Raw genomic sequence first — 24380 nt, 5'->3', positions numbered from 1 at the left:
GCCGGCCCACACCCCACTTTCTGACTCAGCAGGTCTCTGGTGGGGCCCAGGAATTTGTACTTCTAACAAGATCCCATTGGTGCTGATGCTGCAGACCACACTACAAGGAGAACTGAGCTAAGGGAAGAATCGATGGAATAACTGGTTGGTGAGTGGCAGAGGCGTTCCTGCGCAAGGCAACAAGTCAAGTTTCCTGAGGTGGGGATGGGAGTGGGTGGCAGAGGGTGAGGCACACGGAGCACTGGCCCCTAGATCCCTGGCCTCTAAGGTCCTCTGGAGGGCACAGCCTCCTCTGTCTTCTGAGAGACACCTCTGGCTCTTCTGCTGAGCCTCACACAGACAGACACACTGCCAAGGGGTGTGGATGATGAAGACACAAGCCAGGTCCTCTGCCACTAGGCCAGCACCCAGGACCAGGTGAACCATTGAGCAGGCAAGGCTAGAACCCGCCTGCAGAGTTCCCTGCTCACCCCAGGCACCTGACCCAGCCAATCTATGAAGCCTGGGCTAGGACTGCCCCCACCACACCCAACAGGCAGGGGGCTGCGCCCTGAGACTGAATGAGATGGAGACACAGAAAAGGACTGGGGATGGCGGAAGGCAGTCATAGCACCATTTATTGTCCAAAGAAAGTACACACACCTGAGGGCCCCTCCCCACACAGGGAAAAATGAGAAACAAATGACAACAAAACAGATTCTTTGGAACCGAGAGGGGAAGGGGAATGGGGAGGGGAATTTCTTCCTTCCTTCAGATTTCGCCCAGAAGCCTAGAACTGGCTTCCAGCCCTAGCCCTTCAGTGGGCAGACTGGGGTCAGCAGCCTCACAGAGAAGTAGAGGTGGGCAGGAGAGGCCCAAAGCCCAGCTCTGGAGGCCCCCGGGGCCCTCTTCTTCCCCCAGGCTGAGGGGCAGGGAGAACTGTGCCCACCATGCCCGGACTCCCAGCGGCATTCTGGACAGGCCACTGCCCACTCTGGGCACCAATCTCCTTAAGGGAGGGAGACCAGCCTGGATGGCGGGGAACCCTCCAGAAACCCACAAAACCGCAAATGGCCCAGGGGAGCAGGCAGGATTCCTGGAGTGGGGGCATCCAGGAGCAAACGGAGGCATTGGGTTCTGTTTGCTTTACAAAAAATAGTAAAAAAATCTTTAAAGAAAATTTAAATTGAGAAGTATAAAAACAGTTAAAACGGGTCCAACCCACAAGGGAAAATGAACCACTCAATAAATACACAGCCAGTGAGGGAATGCAGCAGGGGAGGGCCCCAGGTCCTAGTGCTGGCGGTAGCAGTAAACACCGTACAAGCGGCTCTGCGGGTCGGGGAAGCCAAAGCTTCGGACCCCAGGCTCTGGGGGCCCACAGTTAGGATGCGGGTGAACCACAGGGTAGCGGACACTGCCATCTGCCAGCCAGCCAGCGTCGCAGCGGTCCAGGCCATGGAACTTCCAGGCGGCAAAGAGCTGTCCCACCTTGGCGATCGTGGCATCATCTTCCTGGCAGGCCTCCCTTGCCTCTACCAGTGTCAGCTTCTCAGGGTGCTCCAGGTAGTACACCCGCCCTGGGGGAAAGGGGGCGTGAGTGCCGGACAGTGCAGGGGACAGCCAGAGAGCACAGTGGGGCCTGCAGAGATGCCGGCCCCAAAGACCCACCTGAGCCCAGGGAGCTACCATACTGCAGCCATCTGCAGGGAACACTTCCTAATCTTTACCCAGTCCCAGAGAGCTCTGTCCCACCTGCTGTAGAACCCCGGGTCCCTCCAGTCATGTCTGCACTCCCCCACCACCCTTCCCTATTTAGGTGGGTGGGCACCCCATCTAGGCTGGACTAGTCAGAGTCTCTTGCCCATTCGGTCATTTACTGAACACCTACTATGTGTCAGACACTTTTCCAAGGGCTTGGCATATGACACTGAACCAGTTTGTTTTTACTTGCTCATCTTCCTATGAAATGAGCTGCTTTGTGAAGACAGGCTGTGTTTTATTCGTCTGTGATTCCCCAGAGTCTAGTCTAGGCCCCAGCATATGGTAGGCACTCAGTAAACATTTGATGAATGAAGAAACCAATGATTTATGCCCTGCATAACGCAGCAGCAGCAAAGCACTCAAAACTCAACCAGTCGCTGCTTCTAGGGTGGCTGGTGCTCTTGGCCTCCAGGTGGCAGTACCAGCAGAGCCAGCAGAGGGGGCCAGAGCTCCCCAGAAGCTGCCCTCTCACAGGTCCCGGGTGGCCACCAAACTCGCAGACCCGGACTTGGCCATTCCACTCACCCTTGAGGGCAGTAGCGAAGCAGAATACATCATAGCGGTGCAGGCGGCGGTGGCGGGGGCCGTAGCTTCGCACGCCAGGTGCCAGGCCCTGGCCGCCGCAGGGCTGGCGGGGCAGCATGATGGGGTACTGCACCGTGGCATCCTGCAGCCAGCCCGCGTTGCACCAGTCCAGGCCCTCCTCCCAGGCCCGGAAGAGCTGCTCAAAGGAGGCCACCACCGCGCTCTGCTCTGCACAGACCTGCTGGCCCTGGTGGAAGTTGAGCTGGTAGCGCCCGTTGGGGGACTGGTAAGGAAAGACCACACCTGCCAGGGGAGGAAAGAGGAGCTTAGGGGGTGGCCAGGGGCCCAGCTGGCTGGACACCCTGCTCTCCTCCCACGTTCACTGGGACATGTGCTGCCTGCAACACACACACATACACAGTCCCTCAGAAAAACTCAGCAAACCTCTGACCTCCTGTCCGTTGCCGCCTCTCTTCTGGGACTCAGCTGGTTCACAGCAGTACTCAGAAAACATCCATGAGTTAAGGTAATTAATTAGTCCTTTAATGTCCCCAACAATAGAAGGGAAATGATACCTAATCCACGAGGCTGTTGCCAGACCCCCAGTGAGCTGTGCCATCTTCTCCAGACAGGCCCGGGCTTTGGGCTCTAAGGGCCAGGTTTGACTCCCAGCTCCCCACTCATTAGCTGGGACCTGATCGTCTATGTTATTATGAATGTGGAAATTTCCTAGGAAAATGCAAGGAACTTTCCACGTGTGGCAGATGATTTTCAGGAGAAGGAGAGGCCCTAGAGGCTGTGGGGCGAGGGTTGGAGAAGGGCCTTCCATAAAGGAGGCTCAAGGGCAGGGAGGTCCTGGGTAGGCGGTTTCTCTCCTTGTGGCCAGGGTCTGATAGGGGCCACAGGCTTCCCTCAAAAGATATGTTCATGTTTGAAATTTTACTCTAATAAAAAGTTTTTAAACTTCTGAGATGTAGTCTCTACCAAGTCAATGAAACCTTAAGGAGTAGAGGTGACCCTAGGGGTCTGGGAAGGACACTGCTTGGCTGCTGTTGTTTACCCGGAGTCTTTGCAATCTACTTCCTGTGGCCAAGGACCTGGGAATAGCCTGAGCCCCAAACCTCCAATCTCACCAGGGCAGGAAGCCAGGCACCTGGGCAAAGCCAGGTTGGGTGGCAGAGAAGCCCATGAGCCCTGACAATCAGCTTGCAGCCTCCATGTGTGTTTGCAGGGGGACTATTTCATGCCTGGTTCCACCCCAAATTCCTAGCCCTTGCAGCCCTGGGAATGGGGTGAGGGCTCCCTGTTTCTCTAGACTGCCCCTGCAGACCCCAGACCAATGACTCTTGCGGGTTCTCCCCAACTCCACTGCCACCCCAACTTCAAGAATGAGGAATGTGGCCCCTCTAAGCCACCATGTAAGCCATGTGGACACTGGTGGCAAAGACAGAGAATGCATTTTAAGGACATACATCTTATCCTCATTGCCTCTGAGGGAGGTAAAGGAGGAAAGATTGTGATACCTCATTTTACACCTGAGAGGCCCAGGGCTCTAAGGGGGATGAGGCATTTACCCAGATGTCACAGCTGGGGCGGGCTGGGGCTAAAGTCAGGTCACCTTCCTCTATGCCCGAACTGCCTTCCTAATATGTGGGAGAGATATGAGGACACACAGTCCCATCCTAGAGACAGAGAAGGTAAATACAAATTACAGATCAAACAGGGACCCCACATACAAGATCTGGCTTGCAGGGTGTGGCTGGTTTGGACAGCACTGGGTTTTTTTGGTTTTGGTTTTGGGGGGCTTTTTGTTTCTTTGTTTTTTGTTTTGTTTTTAAAAAGAAGGTTTTTACATAAAAATCAGGAGATCTCACATAAAAATATAAACTTATCTTGTCAAGCCAGAAAATTTGGCAAGGTGGGGCCTGCATTCTGGTGTGGCATCATCAGCTGGGCCTGAGTAGCGTGGGAGCTCCCTGGGGAGAGGACAAGGGCTCAGGAGTGTGCCCAGTCCCCACCACTCCCAGCATCTCACACTGGGCTGCCTCATTCGCTTGTGTTACCCGCTAACCTTGCTTAAATCTCAGCTCTGTCTCTAATAAGCTGTGGGATCAGCTCCAGTTTTCCTCTCTCTGAATGGGATGTGAATGACAGCGGGTAGAGGGGAACAGATTCTAGAGGCTGGGTGCTCGGGTTCAGACCCCAGCTCTGTCGTTTACAAGCTGCGTGACCTTAGGTAAGTTACTTGACCTCTCTGTGCCTCAGTTTCCTCACCTATAAAATGGGGGTCGTAACAGTAGCTTCCCTGTGGGTTGTTTTGAGAATTAAGTACTTTTAAATGTCTAAAGCACAGAGGTCTGGATGTTTTCTCTGGTCCTCTCCCCTCTGCTCTCAGGTCCCAGTGTCACCCAGTCCCCGTCAGGGTCTCACCCCGCAGCTCCAGCTCCACCAGACCGCTTTCATCCTCTAGCCCATCAATGACCTCACAGCGGTAACGCCCATAGTCCTGCAGCCGCAGATCCTGGATCTCCAGCGAGACGTCACGCTCCTTGTCCTGCCGCAGGTGCACGCGGCCTTGGTAGTCCCCAAAGGAGCGGTGCCTCAGCCCGATGGCCACCAGCACGTCCTTCTCTGGGGCCCCGTTCTCCGACAGCTTCCACCATTTGATGCGCACACGCCTCGGGGAGACCAGGGCCGGCTCGTAGCGGTAGCGGCAGGGCAGGATCACACTGGCCCCTTGGTAGGTGAACAGGGCCTCATCGGGTGTCTCCACCACCAGCTTCACTCCATTGAGGAGGTCTTCGGGGAGAGACACGGTGCAGATGAGACCTGCTGCAGCACATCTGTACCCCTGCAAGGGCCACCGCACACCCTCATCCGTGGCTCCTCCAGGCTCAGATTGCAAAAATGGCCACCATGCTCCACCCCTCCCTGTATCCACATGCTCTGCAATGTGACTTGGCATCTCCTTCCATCAAGAGATGACATTTATTCCCCCACCCCCTTGAATCTGTGCTGGCCTTGCCACTTGCTTGACCAACTGAATGCCTTGGAAGAGACTGTTCATCATGCCTCTTCTGAGCATAGGTCCCAGGGGGCCTTGCTGCTTCCACTTTTTTCTTAGGACTTTGCCAGCCACCATGAACACATGGCCAGGCTTGCATGCTAGAGGATGAGAGAATACACGGAACAGAGACAGGGCGCCCCAGCTGAGGCCATCCTACAGCAACCAGCCCCCAACTGACCTGCCCACCACAGGCAGGCACATCTGCAAGACCCAACCGCAAGACCTGAAGAAATGCAGCCCACTCCAAAATGCTGACCCACAGAATCATGAGCTAAACAAACGGCTGTCATCCTAAACAAGTCACTAAGTTTTGGGTGGTTTGCTATGCATCAAAATCTAACCAATGGAGCAGGCAACAAGAGCCACCCCACATGAGGTACATGGCCAGGACAAGTGGCCCTGATAGGGATCCCTCGGAGTTTCCTTCCCCACCGCACTGGCCAGAGGACAGCACAGCCCCGGCTTTACTCTCTGGTCCAGCTGTCCACCATGACTCTTCCCAGATACCGAGCAGCCTAGTGAGCTAAGGGCAGAACTTCTAAAGGAGACTACACTCACAGCTCAGAGTTACAAATACACACAGAACTCAACATGCAACAAAAGAATCAAGTTCATAGGCCAAGGCTGCCTCATCTTTAACTTGGGAGCCCCTATTGGGACCTCACTGATTCATTCTCTTGGGTCTAGACTTCAAGACATGCTTGATTTACTCAAGGTGGGGACAGGGGCCAGGCCCAGTGGTTCACGCCTGTAATCCCAACACTTTGAGAGGCCAAGACAGGAGGATCGCTTCAGCCCAGGAGTTTGAGACCAGCCTGGGCAACACAGTGAGACCCTGTCTCTAGAAAAAAAATTTTAAAACTAGCTGAGTATGGTGGCAGGTGCTTGTAGCCCCAGCTATTCGGGAGGTTGAGGTGGGAGTATTGCTTCAGCCCTGGAAGTCAAGGCTGCAGTGAGTCATGATGGCACCACTGCATTCCAACCTGGGTGAGAGAGCAAGACTCTGTTGCTGAAAACAAAATAGAAACAAGTTAATTAATTAAAAAGGTGGAGGCAAGGGGACAGCCTCATGGGTAAGCAGGAGACAGACAGGGAGGTTCCCTGTAGAGGAATCATGCTGAAAAAGAGCTATACCTAATGTGGCAGATCGACATATGCAGAAGTCTCCAAGTGTGGCCCTCGGGCCAGCAGCATTAGCATCACCAGGAATTTGTCAGAAATGCACATTGTGGGGTCCCAGTGCATCAGAGACTCTGGGAATGGGGTCCAGCCCTCCAGGGGATTCTCAGGCTCATTCAGATTAGAGCTGTCCTGCTCTGCAGAGGCAGTAGGTACAGAGGTTTGGAGTCAGGCAATCCCGGCTTGCCATTGGTTCCACCTTTTTCCAGCTGTGTAATCCAGGGAAGTCAAGCCTCAGCTTCCCCATTTGCAGAATGCGTTAATTACAGTCCCTACAGAGGGCTGTGGTAAGGTTCAAATCAGGTAAGGCAGGACGCCTGGCACACAGAAAGTGTCCAACAGATATGAAGCAGGGCTATCATTTAGGGGCCACTTCCTTGGTTCTTCCCAACTCTCTTAAGTAAAGTTACCTTTGAAGCTTTAACCTGAATAAAATGAAAATGTACATCCATATGATAAAATACTATGCAGCCATGTAAAATAATCTGGTAGATGTATATTCATTCATTGACTTAGAAAACGATTTCTATTGTATGAGGTGATAAAGGAGACTACAAAAATCACATGTATGACATAAGCTGGTTTTTGCTGAAGAAAGTTTTCTAAATCATAAAGGAAAGGCTCGGCCAGGTGCAGTCGCTCACGCCTGTAATCCTAGCATTTTGGGAGGCTGAGGCGGGCAGATCACTTGAGGCCAGGAGTTCGAGACTAGCCTGGCCAACATGGTGAAGCCCCATCTCTACTAAAAATACAAAAATTAGCTGGGCACAGTGGTGCACGCCTGTAGTCTCAGCTAACTCAGGAGGCTAAAGTGGAAGGATCTCTTGAGCCCAGGAGGCAGAAGTTGCAGTGAGCCAAGATCACACCAGTGCACTGGTGTGACAGAGTGAGACCCTGTCTCAAAAAAAAAAAAAAAAAAAAAAAAAAGAAAGGCTAGAAAGAGATACCTAAAAAGTGAGCAGTGGTTCCCCTGGGTGGAAGGATTATATATGACTTTGCTTGCATATTCAGGGACAAAAGGGAAACAGAAAAATGAAATGTTGGCCTGGTAGTGTAGTGAAACTATGAGTAGGAAGTTTAAGTTTTTTAAATTCTGCAAATCTCATTAAAGTAGTGTTTGTAGGCTGGGCGCGGTGGCTCACGCCTGTAATCCCAGCACTTTGGGAGGCCGAGGCGGGCGGATCACGAGGTCAGGAGATTGAGACCATCCTGGCTAACACGGTGAAACCCCGTCTCTACTAAAAATACAAAAAATTAGCCAGACGTGGTGTCGGATGCCTGTAGTCCCAGCTACTAGGGAGGCTGAGGCAGGAGAATGGTGTGAACCCGGGAGGCAGAGTTTGCAGTGAGCTGAGATCGCGCCACTGCACTCCAGCCTGGGCGACAGAGCGAGACTCTGTCTCAATAAATAAATAAATAAAGTAGTGCTTGTATGACAAAATAAATTCTGAAGAAAAAGGTGTGGTCGGCTAAATAATAGCCTCCCAAAATACCCTAAATCCTAATCCCTAGAACTTGTGAACATTACCTTATGTGGCAAAATGGACTTTGCAGATGAGGTTAAACTAAGGATGTCGAGATGGGGAGGGTATCCTGCATTTTCCAGAGGGGCCCTAAATGCAAATGTGCAAGTACCTGTTTAGAGGGAGGCAGAGGGAGATTTGCATATAAAAGAGAAGGCCATGTGACCATGGAGCAGCGACTGGAGTGAGGCAGCTACAGCCAAGGAATGCCAGCAGCCACCAGAACCAAAAGAGGCAAGGGAAGAACAGATTCTCCCCAAGAGCCACAGGAGGCATAGTCCTATCCACACCTCTGTTTCTGCACAGTGAAACTAATTTTGGATTTCTGGTGCCTAAAGCAGTGAGAGAATACATTTCTCTTGTTTCAAGCCACCAAGTTTGTGTTAATTTGTTACAGCTGATCTAGGAGACTGATCAAAAGAGGGAAGACGCCTCTGCAGGCACAATCATCTACTCAAAGGCAGAGGGAAATGTGAGAAACACCCAGCCCTGCACTTGCAGGCTCATGTGTCGTCTCTGAATCAGGGTGTGCGCTCTTCATGGCAGGTGCTGGCTATTACTGAGACCAGCAATCTGGTTCGTTCCTTCCACAAACAAGTGGAACAAGTTTGTTGTTGTTTTTGAGGCGAGTCTCCCTCTGTCAGCCAGGCTGGAGTGCAGTGGCATGATCTCAGCTTACTGCAACCTCCTCCTCCCAGGTTCAAGCAATTCTCATGCCTCAGCCTCCTGAGTAGCTGGGATTACAGGTGCGCACCACCACACCCGGCTAATTTTTTGTTTTTTGTGTTCTTTTTTGAGACGGAGTCTCACTTTGTCATTCAGGCTGGAGTGCAGTGGTGTGATCTCGGTGCGATTCTCCTGCCTCAGCCTCCTGAGTAGCTGGGATTAAAGGCACCTGCCACCATGCCCGGCTACTTTTGTATTTTTAGTAGAGACAGGATTTCACCAAGTTGGTCAGAATGGTCTTGATCTCTTGACCTCGTGATCCGTCCACCTCGGCCTCCTAAAGTGCTGGGATTACAGGCGTGAGCCACCGCACCTGGCCAATTTTTTGTATTTTCGTAGAGACGGGGTTTCAGTATGTTGGGCAGGCTGGCCTCGAACTCCTGACCTCAAGTGATCCACCCACCTCAGTCTCCCAAAGTACTGGGATTACAGGCATGAGCCACTGCACCCAGCCCTCAGCTTGTCTTTTTAATAGCTGTGTGACCTGGACAACTGGATCAACTCTCTGAGCCCCAGTTTGCTCATCTATGAGAAGGGATGATAATAGAATCTATTTTCAGGCTGTGAGGGCAGGCAGCATCAATTCAGCCTGGTCAGCACCTGTGCTGCACTAGTGGTTAAAAATGTGTATTTTCGGCAAGGCTCGTTGGCTCAGGCCTGTAATCCCAGCACTTTGGGAGGCTGAGGTGGGTGGATCACCTGAGGTCAAGAGTTCAGGACCAGCATGGCCAACATGGCAAAACCCCCATCTCTACTAAAAGTACAAAAATTAGCCAGGTGTGGTGGCGGATGCCTGTAATCCCAGCTGCTCGGGAGGCTGAGGCAGAAGAATCGCTTGAACCCAGGAGGCAGAGGCTGCAGTGAGCCGAGATCGCACCACTGTACTCCAGCCTGAACAACAAAGTGAGACTCCATCTTAAGAAAAAAAAAAAAAAATGTGTATTTTCACCCTTGCCTACATCAGGGCTTTTGTGATTATAGGAGACGACATATGCAAAACATCTAGAAGCACACCCAACCCATGATGGGTGCACAATAACTGCTACTTTAAAAAGTTCCCCGCCCAAGGCCACACAGCTAGTAAGAAGTAGAATTATAAGATTCAAACTCGGGCCAGGCATGGTGGCTCACGCCTGTAATCCCAGCAATTTGGGAGGTCGAGGCAGGTGGATCACCTGAGGTCAGGAGTTCAAGACCAGCCTGGCCAACATGGTGAAACCCCCCTCTCTACTAAAAATACAAAAATTAGCCAGGCATGGTGGCACATGCTTGTAATCCCAGCTACTCAGGAGGCCGAGGCAGGAGAATCACTTGAACCTGGGAGGCGGAGGTTGCAGTGAGCTGAGATCGCACCATTGCACTCCAGCCTCGGCAACAGAGTGAGACTTTATCTCAAAAAAAAAAAAAAAACAACTCACATCTATTCGACCCCAAGTCCCCTTTCCACTGGGGGGGGACCAGGGGAGGACACATTCAAGCTGGACCTTGAAGAACTGGCAAGACTTTTAGGGAAAGTAAAAAGCCTAAGTGAATTGGGCCCCATGACGAAGGGGCTGGCGAACACAGGAAAATGAAATCACCCCTTCCTCTGTCTGAGAAGCAAGCTGGTCCACTACAAGGGCCCTGCTGGAACAGGGCTGCTGTCCCTGTCCCAGCCTGGAACCCGCAGATCACAGCAAGAGCCAAAGAGGTCTAGGTCACCCAGGGGAGCAAAGAGCTGGGTTCAGGAGGTTGCCTACCTTTGCCATGACCGTTGCCTGGGTTCTGGTCGTTGGCGCTGTTGGAGTAGTAGAAGCCGTTGTAGAAGGGCAGCCCGTAGGAGCCGGGCAGCAGGAGCAACGGGACCAGGAGCAGCAGGCCCATCTCCTCATGCCAGGGTGACCCGGGCCAGGCTGCGGCCCCAGGGCAAACTGGGAAGGGGAGGAAAACAAGGCAATTAGAAAAGCCCGGCTTCCAGGGCCCACATCCCCTCTGCTCCAACGCCACTCACAGGCTTGCTTAACAGCTCACTGCAGGACACCTGCCGCCTGCGTGCCAGACGCTGTTCCCAGAGCTGAGAAGACAGCAGTGACAAGCTAGATGAGGTTCTTGCTTTCAGGGAGCTGTACCTCGAAGGCAAGATGGGAGATCAGCAGAGACAAATCATAAGAAGGAAGTATCAGGCAGCTAAAAGACAGTAGAGAAAATTAAGCAGGATGATATGACAGGCTCAATGTTTTTCAAGCCAGAATTTGAAAGGTTATGGGCAGGCCGGGCATGGTGGCTCACGCTTATAATCCCAGCACTTTGGGAGGCTGAGGCGGGCGGATCACCTGAGGTCGGGAGTTTGAGACCAGCCTGGCCAACATGGAGAAACCCCATCTATACTAAAAATACAAAATTAGCCAGGCGTGGTGGCACATGCCTGTAATCCCAGCTACTCGGGAGGCTGAGGCAGGAGAATCGCTTGAACCCGGCGGAGGTTGTGGTGAGCCAAGATCACGCCATTGCACTCCAGCCTGGGCAACAAGAGTGAAACTCTGTCCAAAAAAAAGAAAAGAAAAGAATAGAAAGGTATGAGCAGCATTTTTTAATGATGCCAAATAAACTAGACTAGAATAGAAAATATCAGGGTGAATAGAGGGTATGTTAAGTAAAGATGAGTCCTGCATTGTGAACCCTTTTTTTGGTTTGTTTTTTTTGAGACGGAGTCTCGCTCTGTCGCCCAGGCTGGAGTGGAGTGGTGCGATCTTGGCTCACCGCAACCTCTGCCTCCTGGGTTCAAGAAATTCTCCTGCCTCAGCCTCCCAAGTAGCTGGGACTACAGGTGCATGCCACCAAGCTCAGCTAATTTTTTGTATTTTTAGTAGAGATGGGGTTTCACCGCGTTAGCCAGGATGGTCTCAATCTCCTGACCTAGTGATCCGCCTGCCTCGGCCTCCCAAAGTGCTGGGATTACAGGCATAAGCCACTGCGCCCAACTCAAAAATAATTTTTGAACACTATGCTAGAGGTCTTGGGAGCTATTCCAGTTTGGGTGGGCACTCAAAAGAGGCAGCCAACCCATGGGCTGTAGTTTGATGATTTGATTTTTTTAAATATTGTATTAAAATATTATGTCTTGATTACTAAGATTTCTACCAAACTCCCTTCCTCCCCCGCTTAAATCTCACACCAAGGGCTACTGCCTCACTCATGTCACCCTAGCCCTGCTCACCTGCCGTTTACTGCGTGCTCTCAACAATTAAAAGATGGGGTCACTCCTTGAAGGAGCTTTGTCCAGGGAGCAGCGGAGTCGTGGGCAGGCAGTCTTGATTGCTGTGTGGTGAGTACCAAGATGGAGGTACAGAAACAGGAATGTCCAAATGAGACTGAAGGTGCAGGAGTTTGCCAGGTGGAGAAGGACTGACAGGTTTATCCAGTAGGGCACTGCCACTACAAAGGTGCAGATGCCAGCAAGAGTCCCGAGCCTGGGGGTGCTGGGGGTGTACAGAAAGTCCTCCATTTGTCCCACATACCCGCCAGGTCCATCGTCTGTCCTTCTCTGACATGTAGTGGTCCCTGTTGTCCCAGTTCCCCGGGCCCTCTGGCTTCCAGTGGGGTTGAGCCAATGGGAGGCACTCAGAGAAGACGGTAGAGAGGGAAGAGAAAGAAGACGGGGTGTTGCTTCCTGGCTCCCTCGCCACCCTAGTGCCTCTGCCACAGAGTGTCTGCTGCTGCTGGTCTCTGCGTCCCCCACTTCCTTTTTGGGTCCCTTCACCCTACTCTCTAGAAGTCATTCCTCCATTAAAGTCTCTTTATTGGAATCATCTGGGCTGAATTCTGCTTCCTGCCAAGACCCTGGCTGCATGGAGGAGAGCAGGTAAGGGGGTCACCAGGGTCAGTGTCTGGATGCCTTGGGTGTCAGGCCCAGAAGCATATCCTGTTTTTTTTTTTTTAAATCTCACTCTGTCGTCCAAGCTGGAGTGCAGTGGCAAGATCTCAGCTCACTGCAACCTCCATCTCCTGGGTTCAAGTGATTCTCGTGCCTCAGCCTCCCGAGTAGCTGGGATTACAGGAATGCGCCAACACGCCCCACTAAATTTTTGTATTTTTTGTAGAGATGGGGTTTCGCCATGTTGGCCAGGCTGGTCTCGAACTCCTGGCCTCAAGTGATCTGCCCACCTCGGCCTCCCAAAGTGCTGGGATTACAGGCACGAGCCACCATACCTGGCCAGAAGCCTATCCTTTGTCCTGGGGGCCAGTGATGGCTTTAAGCAGAGAACTCACAGGATCAGACTCACATCTTAAGACACTTCCCTGCAGGGGCTGAGTGGAAGGTGGACCTGGGGGCAGCAAGACCAGAATGACAGCAGGCAGCTGCAAACATAACTATGATTATCGTGTAGCAACGTGGAAGAATGCTTAGGGTGTGAGTTAAAATAGACAAAGCAGAACATACAATTGTCTCTGCTATGACTGCAACCATGCGGTCTTGTGAATGCCTGTGTACAGGCCCCAGAAGATGAGGAAACAATTAAAAGAAAGAGGGAGGGAGGGAGGGAGGGAGGACGGAAGGGAGAAAGGAAAGAAGGGAGGAAGGGAGGAAGGAAGGAGGGAGGGAGGAAGGAGGGAGGAAGGAGGAAGGGAGGGAGGAAGGAGGGAGGAAGGAGGGAGTGAGGAAGGAAGGAAGGAGGGAAGGAGGGAAGGAAGGAGGGAAGGAGGGAGGGAGGGAAGGAAGGAAGGGAAAGGAAAGGAAAGGGAAGGAGGGAGGAAAGAAGGCAGGCAGACAGGCACGGCATTGGCTTGTTAGAGTGATGGGATTGTGGAGGAAACATTCTTGTTTCCAGAACAGTTAGGAGCTCTTGCTGGAGAGAATGGATGTAAAGAAAATTGAGAGGCAGAATCCACCATTCTCTTAGACACCTTCACAGAAAACCTGAGGCCCAGACCTGCCATCTGTGCTGTGCACTGCAGCCAGGACACTACCAACTCTGAGGCCCCACTTCTTGTCCAAGAGGAATTCATTCCCCTGTTGACACCTGTAAGGCCCCTTGGTGATGGAGAACTGGGAGGCCTAAGCACAATGGGGCAACCTGGTACAGAGTTTGGGAACTGGAAGATCAGAGTTCAAATCCCACCTCTACTATTTATTCACTGCAAGATTCTGGGCAAGTTTCCTCGGTTGCGAAATGGAGATCATAAAACTCACCCTGGTACATTTCTCGCCAATGCATTCTAGTTTTCTCCTAAAGTAACAGAGGTCTAGATGGGTGCACGACTGCTCAGCTGAAGACTGCATTTCCAGCCTCCCTCGCAGCTAGGAGAGCTATGTGACTCAGTTCTGGTCAATGGCAGCAAGTAGAAATAACATGCCACATCCAGGTCTGGCAGTTAAAACAATTACAGATGACTTTCCCTGTTATTCCTTCCCCCAACTTTCTGGAAACCACAGTATCCAGCTTAAAGTCAGAGATGGAAACCACAGATTGAATGGCAGAGCTGCCCATCAGCCCTGGACCTCCTCCACTTGCACTGTCCTATGAGAGAGAAACAGAGTCCTATCATATTTAAGCCTCCATTTTTTGCATCTTTTTTTATTTTTTTGAGACGAAGTCTCACTCTGTCACCCAGGCTGGAGTGCAATGGTGCAATCTCGGCTCACCGCAACCTCTGCTCCCAGATTCAAGCAATTCTCCCTGCCTCAGCCTCCTGAGTAGCTGAGATTACAGGCACCTGCCACCACGCCCGGCTAATTTTTGTAATTTTTTAGTAGAGATGGGGTTTCGCCATGTTGGCCAAGCTAGTCCTGAACTCCTGACCTCAGGTGATCTGCCCATCTCGGCCTCCCAAGGTGCTGGGATTACAGGCGTGAGCCACCGAGCCCAACCTGCATCTCTTTGTCAACATAGCTTAGCCTCACTTGTCCTAACAAATACACACACCACAGCATTACTATGATCAGCATAAAAGTATGAACAGCTGAGCACTTACTCGCTTATTTGTTTTATTTTATTTTTGTTTTTGTTTTGAGGCCAAGTCTCACTCTGTCACCCAGGCTGGATGGGGTGCAGTGGTGCAATCTCGGCTCACTGCAACCTCTGCCTCCTGGGTTCAAATGATTCTCCTGCCTCAGCCTCCCAAGTAGCTGGGATTACAGGTGTGTGTCACCACACCCAGCTAATTCTTTGTATTTCTAGTAGAGATGGGGTTTCACCATGTTGCCCAGGCTGGTCTCAAACTCCTGGGCTTAATCGTTCTGCCGGCCTCCGCCTCCCAAAGTGCTGGTATTACAGGCGTGAGCCACCACACCTGGTCTCTCTCATTTAATTCTTACCACTACCCCAAGATGTGAGCCTATTAGTGTTTCCATTTTGCAGATGGACAAACCAAGGCACAGAGAGACTAAGTCATATGCCCAAGGTCATCCAGCTAGAAAGTGGCAGAGCTAGGATTCGAACCCACTCCAGCCCCAAAGCCCGGAACCATGCCAAATTCAGGGAGGTGATTGTGTGGCACACACAGCCCAGTGGCCCAGAGCAAACCCTTGTAAGAATTAGTTTCCTCTTCCTTCCTTCAGGCTCCACACCTGGAACCAGGAGGGAAGTGGGGCCAAGACTTGATGTTGAGCTTGATGTCCCAGGCTCCCGGCTGTCCCTGGGCACCTAGAGTCTCCTTGAGCAGAGGGGCGCCCAGCTGCCGCTTATAATGTTTCCAGCCTCTTACAGTGGCTCATCTAGCACAAATGCTCCCTAGTGAGAAAGGGCTTCCTAAGGGTAAACAAATGCAGGCGTTTCTGCCACTAAGGGACATCAGTAGCCCTGAAAAAAAAAAGTGCATTTTTGCAAAATCATGCATTAAAAAATAACAAAGTTAGAGGGAAAGTCAGGACAGACTGCTCAAAACATGTAACTTTGTAATCAGAGAGCTAACAAAATAAGAACAATCTGAATTAAAAAACAAAAAACACAATCACCGTTAACACTCCACTGACATCTGCACCCCGCTGATGCCTCTATCAGCCCCTTGCAGCTTTCACCACTGGGACAAGTGCTTCCTCCTTTGAGATGTAAGTCCTCAGAGGCTTTGGTTTTGATAGAAACCAGGTTTACCAAAATTAAAAGTCTGACCCAAGGTGAAGTCATCTTCAATGTTTTTTTAACACAGGGATATGTTTTTACAATTTCTTCATCATATTCCTATTTTATCAGAAAACTTTTAGTTCTCTTAAGCAGCTAAGCCAGCCATGCAAGCGTTCCTCCTTCGCCAAAGCTATTGCATCCTTTGGTTGGGATGGTGAGAGTTTGGATATTGAGATTTTGGAAATGTGGGATAGGAAGGGATGATGTGTTATCCAAATCTATTTGGTTCCTGAGTTTTGGAGAGTGAACGGCAGAAGTTAGGATGGTGGCTGGGTGTGGTGGCTCGCACCTGTAATCCCAGCACCTTAGGGGGCTGAGGCGGGCAGATCACCTGAGGTCAGGAGTTCAAGAACAGACTGGCCAACATGGCGAAACCCTGTCTCTACTAAAAATACAAAAATTAGCTGGGCGTGGTGGCAGGCACCTGTAATCCCAGCTACTCGGGAGGCTGAGGCAGGAGAATGGCTTGAACTGGGGAGGTAGAGGTTGCAGTGAGCTGAGATTGCGCCACTGCACTTCTAGCCTGAGAGATAGAGCAAGACTCCATCTCAAAATAAATAAATAAATAAACAAACAAATAAATAAATAAAAGAGTTAGGATGGCGACAGACTTCTGGATTCGTTTCCTAAAGAACGGCACTTTCTGCAAGACTGTCAGCATTTATGTTAAGGAACTCACACATTGCTAAGGCTTGATATTTAATTACGAAAAATCTCCAGACATTCACAGGTTGGGAAAAATCACTACTGAACCAATGCAATTCCATGTTATACTGACATTGTTCCTCCATCACTCTCACCAATCATGGATGAGGTGAGTCCCAGTTCAGAAACATGCATGAAGGCAGAACACACTGTAGCACCTTCTGCCGTCCTCTGGTGAGCTCAATGCTTGAGCCTCTGAGGCACCCCTCCCCAGCCTCAGAAACCCCAGCACACCCTCACAACCTTCAGCCTGGCACCACACTTGCTCCCTGGTTGTTAAAGGGCTTCTACAACCAGCAGCTCCCATGATCCTCCTAAGAGCTCCCCATGGTTGGAAAGGAGAATTTTTTTCTCCCCATTTAATCCACAAGTGAATAGAGCCACAGAGACATGAAGCAACTACCCAAAGATCACAGAGCCAGGAGGTGGTACAGACAGGACTCTGTTCGATGCTTGTCAGCCAAGCCCATAACAGTCTGCATAAAGTTTTATTTATTTATTTATTTATTTATTTATTTATCGAGATAGACTCTCACTTGGTCACCCAGGCTGGAGGGCAGTGGTGTGATCTCAGTTCACTGCAACCTCAGCCTCCCAGGTTCAAGGGATTCTCCTGCCTCAGCCTCCTGTGTAGCTAGGATTACAGGTACTCACCACCACACCCGGCTAATTTTTTTTTTCTTTTTTTTTTTTTTTTGTATTTTTAGTAGAGATGGGGTTTTGCCATGTTGGCCAGGCTGTTCTCCTGACCTCAAGCGATCCACCCATCTCGGCCTACCAAATCCCCTGCTGAGATTACAGGCGTGAGCCACCATGCCCAGCCCAATCTGTCATATTTAAAGACTGCCTTCCACTTGTCAGTGCGCTTCCATGGACACAATTGTCTGTGGGCCTCCCAGTGTCAGAATTATTATCTTCACTGTACAGACAAGGAAACTGAGGTTCAGAAATGCTAAGATGCTTGCCTAAGGTTACCCAGGTAGATAAAGGAGCTGGGACTCGGTCTCATTCATTCAACACATATTTGTCATGCATCAATCGTTTGCCAGCCACCATTCCAGGCAGAAGAAACATCCTCATGGAATCCTAATAGAAGACAACAAACACAGTGCGCGGGCTCTTAAGCCGCATGCTGGAGCCCACTCCCCCTCTGTGGGGTGTACTTTCGTTTCAGTAAATCTGTGCTTCTGTTGCTTCATTCTTTTGTTGCTTTGTTTGTGTGTTTTGTCCAATTCTCTGTTCAAAACGCCAAGAACCTGGATGACTTGTAGTCAAGACCCTCCACCGGGAACATATGTTGATAAGCCAGCCAGGAGATAAGCCTAAAGTTTGGGATTTATTTTTTCTTTTTCCCTTTTCCTCTCTGCTCCATACAGGGCAACCCTTTTCTCTCTCTCTCTCTCTCTCCCTCCCTCCCTCTCTCTCTCTCCCTCCCTCCCTCTCTCTCTCTCTCCCCCTTTCCAACGCAGGACCCTCAGTGGACAGTGCCTACGCACAGAGGCAACTGTAGGTTTCTGGCCTGGGCCACTCTCTGGTAAAACTGAAGGGTTTCCATGTGGAAACGCCTGGTCACCACTGCCCAGTTGGGGTGAGGGAACCGAGTCCTTTTCCTTTTTTTCTTTTGCAGTCTTTGAGCAGCCATTTCCTAGCAGCTCCTTAGTAACTGAAGCCAACTGGCCAGGGCCACTCTCTGGTGTTACCTGAAGGCCAAGAAGTGAATGGGGATAGCTGCCTGCCTGGAAGGGGGAAGGGCTCTTTTCTCTCTCTTCTGGTCACAGTCCCCAGTCCCTCCATGTGATGCAATTGGCAGTGGCAGCTCTTCCAGGGTGACTCACACACATTTCCAGTGACTTAAACCCTCTTTTCTTATGCTAAATTCTCCTATGGAGTTAGCCCATAAAGGCAAAAGATAATGTCTCTTAGGCATTTTGACCTCCCTTCTCCTACTCGATCTCCTACTGAGGACCTTTGGGTCCCAGAAGCTTTAGAATACATTCTACATCTTGGACCTCCACTGAGGGGATCCCATAGCTTGATGGTCATTGCTTCAGCATCAATTTGCTTGCCCCGAACCCCATAGAAATTCTCAACCCCAATTCTATTCCCCCCCAGACCCTGGAACACCCTGCCGACTTTGGTACTGTTAACTCCACAATGTTTGGGAACCTCCTTAGTCCTGCAAGGAGTCAGGAAGATATGGCCCATCTAAATTGGTGCCATGCTAAAAGTCGGGGATTATACCCAGGAACAAAAGGAAAGTTCACAGTAGGCCATCACCTCTGGAGGGAAAACATACAAAAAAGAAAAAAACAAACCCACAATGTGTGATATATGGAATGTGAAAGTGATGCAGGTGATAGAGAAAGAGGAAGCAGGAGAAGGGGTACCTTTTGGACAGGGAGGGTCAGGAGGGCCCCCCAATATACAATGAAGACACGAACCTGGAAAATCCTGGGAGAATGGGCATTCCAGGGAGAGGAAACAGCAAATGCAAAGGCCTTTGGCAGGAATGGCTCAGAGGTCAGTGAGGCTAGAGCCCTAGGGACAAGGGGCGGGGGGCGGGGGTGGCAGGAAATGATGTCTAAGTCATGGCCAGAGGTCCCATGATGTGGCACCTTGGAATTTATTCTAAGAAAGGAAGACATCGAAGAGTCTCAGCAGAGGAGTGGCATGAATCTGCTTTGCACTCTCAAAGGATCATTCTAGATGTTTTCTGACTGCCAGTCAACTGCAGGTCCCCCTCCTGGCTCCTCCTTTCCAAGCTAAAAGGAACCCGAGTTATCTCCATCACTTCTGGCCTCTCTCCTATGGGGCACGAAGCTTTGTTTGCTCTCTGGTTTATCACTTCAAGTGGAGGGGTATGATCTGGTCAACACCTCTCTTTGTTGGATGCTAACTCAGCAGTAATGTAACCTCACATTGAGGGGGATGCCAAGAAAATCAAAAAGAATTAGCCGAGCACGGTGGCTCACACCTGTTATCCCAGCACTTTGGAGGCCAAGGAGGGTAGATCACCTGAGGTCAGGAGTTTGAGACCAGCTTGGCAAACATGGCGAAACCCCGTCTCTACTAAAAATACAAAAAATAGATGGGTGTGGTGGTGGGTGCCTGTAATCCCAGCTACTCCAGAGGCTGAGGCAGGAGAATTGCTTGAACCTGGGAGGCAGAGGTTGCAGTGAGCCGAGATCACACCTTTGCACTCCAGCCTGGGCTACAGAGCGAAACTCATCTCAAAAAAAAAAAAGAAAAGAAAAACAAAAGGAATTATAATAAAAAATCAGCCCTGTGCCCAAGAACGACAGGCCAGGAGGAAACTGGCCATTTTCCAGGCCTCTCTGAGAGAGGAGCAGCACACAGGCCTGAGGTTTCAAGTTAAACTCATTGAGTTTGGGTCTTAGCTCTGCCACCTGCTAGCTGGGTGACCCTGGGAAAGTCATTTGACCTCTCTGAACAGAAAATTTCCTCTCTCCAGAGAAGACTAAAGGGGAACTCAGGGGCTGAGGACAAGCACAGCCTTGAATGCTGAAGTCAGTGCACACAGGACAGGGTTCTGGGTGGGAGTTGGGAATGACAATTGCCACTTGGTTGCCGCCTTGCCCCAGGTCCATCTCTGACCATCCCTGACCACTACCACTGAGGGGAGGGATGGGTAGCCGCTGCTCCCCTACCATGGCTATCCAGCCACCAACTCCTCAGGACCACCACAGAGGTGCCACCAGCTGGAAGGCCCAAGACCAAGTCCAGCCCAGTCACCTTGACAGTGGATAGCTCCCCAAATCTTCTGGAGTCCTGCCTGGGCACTCGGACCTGGGCTCGGTATTGGAGCTGGACACACTGCATCCTGCTGAGTGACTTCGGGCAAGTTCACCTCTCTGTGCGTCCATTTCCTCATCTGTAAAAAAAAGGAACTTAAGGCTGGGTGCGGTGGCTCACACCTGTAATCCTAGAGCATTTTGGGAAGCTGAGGGGGTGGATCACCTGAGGTCAGGAGTTTGAGACTGGCCTGGCCAACACAGTGAAACCCCCGTCTCTACTAAAAATACAAAACTTAGCTGGGTATGGTGGCAGATGCCTGTAATCCCAGCTACTGGGGTGGCTAGGGCAGGAGAATTGTTTGAACCCAGGAGGCGGAAGTTGCAGTGAGCCCAGACCACACTACTGCACTCCAGACTGGCCGACAGAGCAAGACTCCATCCCAAAAAAAAAAGAGCTGTGGTGACAATTATAGAAGATGTATGATATCTGGTCCCTGGCATGCAGCAGGTGCTCAACAAATGAACATGGCAAAGATTTCAGGCTCTAGAAGCAGACTGGCTGCCTGCATTCAGTTCTGGCTCCACCCACTTACGAACCCTCTGTCATTGGACAAGTCGCTGCACCTCTCTGAGCCTCAGTTTCTTCATCTTTATAATGGGGGTCACAAGCCAGGCACGTTGCCTCATGCCTGTTATCCCTGCACTTTGGGAGGCTGAGGTGGGCGGATCACCTGAGGTCAAGAGTTCAAGACTAGCCTGGCCAACATGGTGAAACCCCATCTCTACTAAAAATACAAAAATTAGACGAGCATGGTGATGGGCGCTTGTAGTCCCAGCTACTCGGGAGGCTGAGGCAGGAGAATCGCTTGAACCCGGGAAGCGGAGGTTGCAGTCAGCCGAGATTGAGCCATTGCACTCCAGTCCGGGAAACAAGAGCGAGATTCCATCTCAAAAAATAAAAATAAAAAAAGCGGGGGAGAGTCACGACAATACCAACAAGAAAACACTCTCGTGAAGAATAAGGGAGAGAAGAGCTGCAGAGCACTGAAAACACTGCTTGATGCTTGATAAGGAGCAAGCACTGGGAAAATACGACCTATTACTACACTTGTGAGCAGTTCACACAGTGAAGTCTTACACCGTCTCAGTGGCTCTTTCTCCTCTCTCACTGCCTGCGAGACAAAGTGGTCACCACTGCCTCCTCTTCACAGTTGAGGAAAATGAGGCCAAGAGTGTGGAGGTCAGTGAACTACCCAAGGCGTTATCTTTGTCAAATATCTCGAACTTGGAGAAGTCTCAGGTTTCCTGATGACCAGCCCTTTGCTTTTCCCAGGCGCCTCTAGCCTAGGGATCCCTCCACCCAAGAACAATAAGCCTGGGCTTGGAGGGAGGGTGGGTGCCCGCCAGGTGCATGTCCGCACTGGGCCGTCCGTGAGTACAAGTCCCCCAGGTACCAGCAGGGGACAGCATCGCCCGCGAGGTCTGCTCGAGCGCTGCTCCCAGCGAGAAATTTGACATCCCTGTCCCTGTTTGCACAAGGCTTGATCTGCGCCTTTGAAACCTGCAGCCCCCAGGAGAATGAAAACCGGAGGTGTTTCCTACCAGCATTCCCAACCCGCTGGCCCGGGCGGCGTCGAGGGAGAGAAGCCAGGGCCCCTCTCAATCGCCGCCCCCTGCTGCAGGGAGCACAGGCACTCCCGCGGGTCAGCGCGGAACACCGAGGTCCCAACAGGTTCACAGGCTGCCTGTGGCCACCCAACGAGCTGGTGGCAGGACTGGGTCCAAGTGCCGCGCTGTTTCCATACTGGCTGCGCACGAGCCTATGTTTCTCCCTGAGGGTCGCCATCTCCCACCCAGTGCTCTGCCCTCCACCCTCCCTACCCTTCTGGCTTCGCTGTCCCTGGGGCAGGAACCCCGGTGAGCGAGGTCTGGAACTCATAGGCATCCGCTGCCTTTGCCCCAAGGCGTCCAGAGCCGGCCAGCCGCGGTCCAGAGGCGCAGGTCCGCTAGCCGCCTCGCAGGTTGCCCCCAGCCCCTCCCAGGACTCCTGGGGTCCCCGGAGCATCCAACAGATACCCAGGGGCAGGGCCTGGGGCGCTGCGGACGGCACTGGAGGCAGCCGACCCTGGACAGACGACAGGGGAGAGAGCCAAGCGGCCCCTGGCAGGAAGGGGGCTGGAAGCGGACGGTGGTCTCGGAGGCCACGGGGTCCGCTCGGGCTCTGCTCCCTCAAGGTGGGCACGAGAGTCCAGTGCGAGTCCGCCTGCACCCCCGCGCGGCTCCCTCCCCACTTGTGCCCCGGGCGCCCCTCGCCCGCGATCACAGCCCATCTCAGCCCGGGCCTCCGCAGTGCCCGGCCCACGCCTCCTGCCCCTTCCGCCGACTTTGCCCGGGAGGTGTGGGAACCCGCAGGGCACCCAAAGCGGTGAGGGAGAAACCCGGCCCGCACACAGCCCCAGAAGCCCAGCGACCCCTGAGCCACGTACCGTCCTCAGGCAGGCAGCTCCTCGACGGCTAGAGCTCTCGGAGGCCGCGAGCTGTCCCGGTCCAAGGCAGCAGTCGGATTTCGGGGAACTTAAAAGGGCAGAAAGGAAGCGGCAGCAGAAAAACCCCCGCGCTCCCGCCAGACCAGCCCCTTAAAGGAACACGCGCGCCTTTCCCTCCCAAGGGCTGGGCCCTAAGGGAGGAGTTGCTGCAGGCTTGAGCGGTCTCCAGACTCCCTGGGAACCACCGCAAAGGGGGTGTGCAAGAGTTGAGGCCCTCACGTCTTGGGAAAGGAGAGTAGGGGTGGAATAGGAGAGTTTGGGGAGGGGGGATCCCCTTAGAAAGCCTGGTATACCAAAAACAGTGGGAGTAAGCAGAGGAAGCCCCTGTCCAGCATTCTGCTAGGAGCTAAGGCTGCTCCCCACCTTCGCTTGTGGAAGGGATGAGACTTCTGTATTACTTTCTTTTCCAAATAGAAAGCAAGGGGGTGAGGCCAGGTGCAGTGAGTGGCTCATGCTTGTAACCCCAGCACTTTGGGAGGTGGAGGCCAGTGGATCACCTGAGGTCAGGAGTTCAAGACCAGCCTGGGCAACACGGTGAAACCCTATCTCTACTAAAAATACAAAATTAGCTGGGTGTGGTGGAGCACGCCTGTAATCCCAGCTACTTGGGAGGCTGAGGAAGAGTTGCTTGAACCCACGAGGCGGAGGTTGCAGTGAGCCAAGATCATGCCATTGTGCTCCAGCCTGGGCAACAAGAGCGAAACTCCAACTCAAAAAAACAAAAAAGCAAGGGGTTGCTGACGTCCTCATGCCCCTGAGTTTGGCCATCATGAAACGCTGGCCAGATTCCTAACTCACTGTCAGGCACATAGCAGGTGCTATCCCCAGGACATGGGGCTTGAATGAGTGGCCCTGGCTAGGAGGGGAGACACAGGGTGGGATGCCTCTGCAGCCTGCAGGGGCAATCAGGCTTCTGAGTGGTCCTCCAACAGGGGTGGGCCTCCCTTCGGAATCCTGCTAATCGGCACAGCCATCCAGGCAGCTGCTCAGGATGCCTCTGTTTGGACAGGGTGTTTTCTTTCCTGTCCAGACCAATGGGGGCCCTGGCCTGGACAGCCCGATGTTTCCTCAGCAGAAAAGACTAAGGAGGTCCTTCAGCTTTGGCTGGGGGAAGGGTCGAAGGGTCACAGGGTCACAGAGCCCAGAGCCTCTTCCTAAACACAGCTCAAGTTGGCCCATGAGTGTGTGTGTGTTTGTGCATGGGTGTGTGTGTGTTACACACAGCCAGGGGCAAATTGGAGCACAAAGAACTGTGATGAACAGGTAAACTGCACCTAAAAGGAATGCCAGGCTTGATGGGCAAAGGGGAGCCAAGGTAGGTTCTTCTGCAGGTTCCCGACAGGGGAGAGGATGGACAGCAGGGAGAGCACATTTTGTTACAGTTAAGTCGAGTTGAACACGCCAGCCAGCGGAAGGGGTAGCCAGCAGGTGGAATGTGAACGCTCACCCTCTGCCTTGCAGTGGGGCAGAAAAAAGTCAATGTGTAGGGGTGATGGTAAAAGCTGGGCAAA

At 52.1% G+C, this 24380-nt stretch overlaps 1 protein-coding gene across 2 annotated transcripts; it reads right to left on the bottom strand.

Moving 5' to 3' along the window:
• Positions 1–591: 591 nt before the first annotated feature.
• Positions 592–22897, bottom strand: HAPLN3 (hyaluronan and proteoglycan link protein 3). 2 transcript variants are annotated; one of them, XM_058427762.1, is made up of 5 exons: positions 22810–22897; positions 10503–10673; positions 4699–5067; positions 2269–2571; positions 592–1559 (listed from the first exon to the last, which is right to left on the bottom strand). In XM_058427762.1, the coding sequence occupies exons 2-5, from the start codon at positions 10624–10626 to the stop codon at positions 1273–1275; spliced, it is 1083 nt and encodes a 360-aa protein (XP_058283745.1). In that variant the 5' UTR covers positions 10627–10673; positions 22810–22897; the 3' UTR covers positions 592–1272. The 2 variants fall into 2 exon arrangements, with proteins under 2 accessions (XP_058283745.1, XP_032032139.1); XM_032176248.2 differs by lacking the exon at positions 22810–22897 and adding an exon at positions 20322–20460.
• Between the last annotated feature and the right edge of the window lie 1483 nt (positions 22898–24380).

Source organism: Hylobates moloch, unplaced genomic scaffold (genome assembly GCF_009828535.3).
Source record: "Hylobates moloch isolate HMO894 unplaced genomic scaffold, HMol_V3 SCAFFOLD_14, whole genome shotgun sequence".
NCBI lineage: Eukaryota > Metazoa > Chordata > Mammalia > Primates > Hylobatidae > Hylobates > Hylobates moloch.
The sequence above is the reverse complement of the archived record's forward strand: the minus strand, read 5'-3'. Positions and strand labels throughout refer to the sequence as shown.

Excerpts from the sequence above, each read along its gene's own strand:
- HAPLN3 (XM_032176248.2), bottom strand. The coding sequence starts at position 20,460 with ATGAGGAAATGGACGCACAGAGAGGTGAACTTGCCCGAAGTCACTCAG. Across the intron at positions 10,674-20,321 it reads GGGAGCTATCCACTGTCAAG|TTTGCCCTGGGGCCGCAGCC; the intron begins GTGACTGGGCTG and ends TCCCCTTCCCAG. Across the intron at positions 5,068-10,502 it reads AGGCAACGGTCATGGCAAAG|ACCTCCTCAATGGAGTGAAG; the intron begins GTAGGCAACCTC and ends CTCTCCCCGAAG.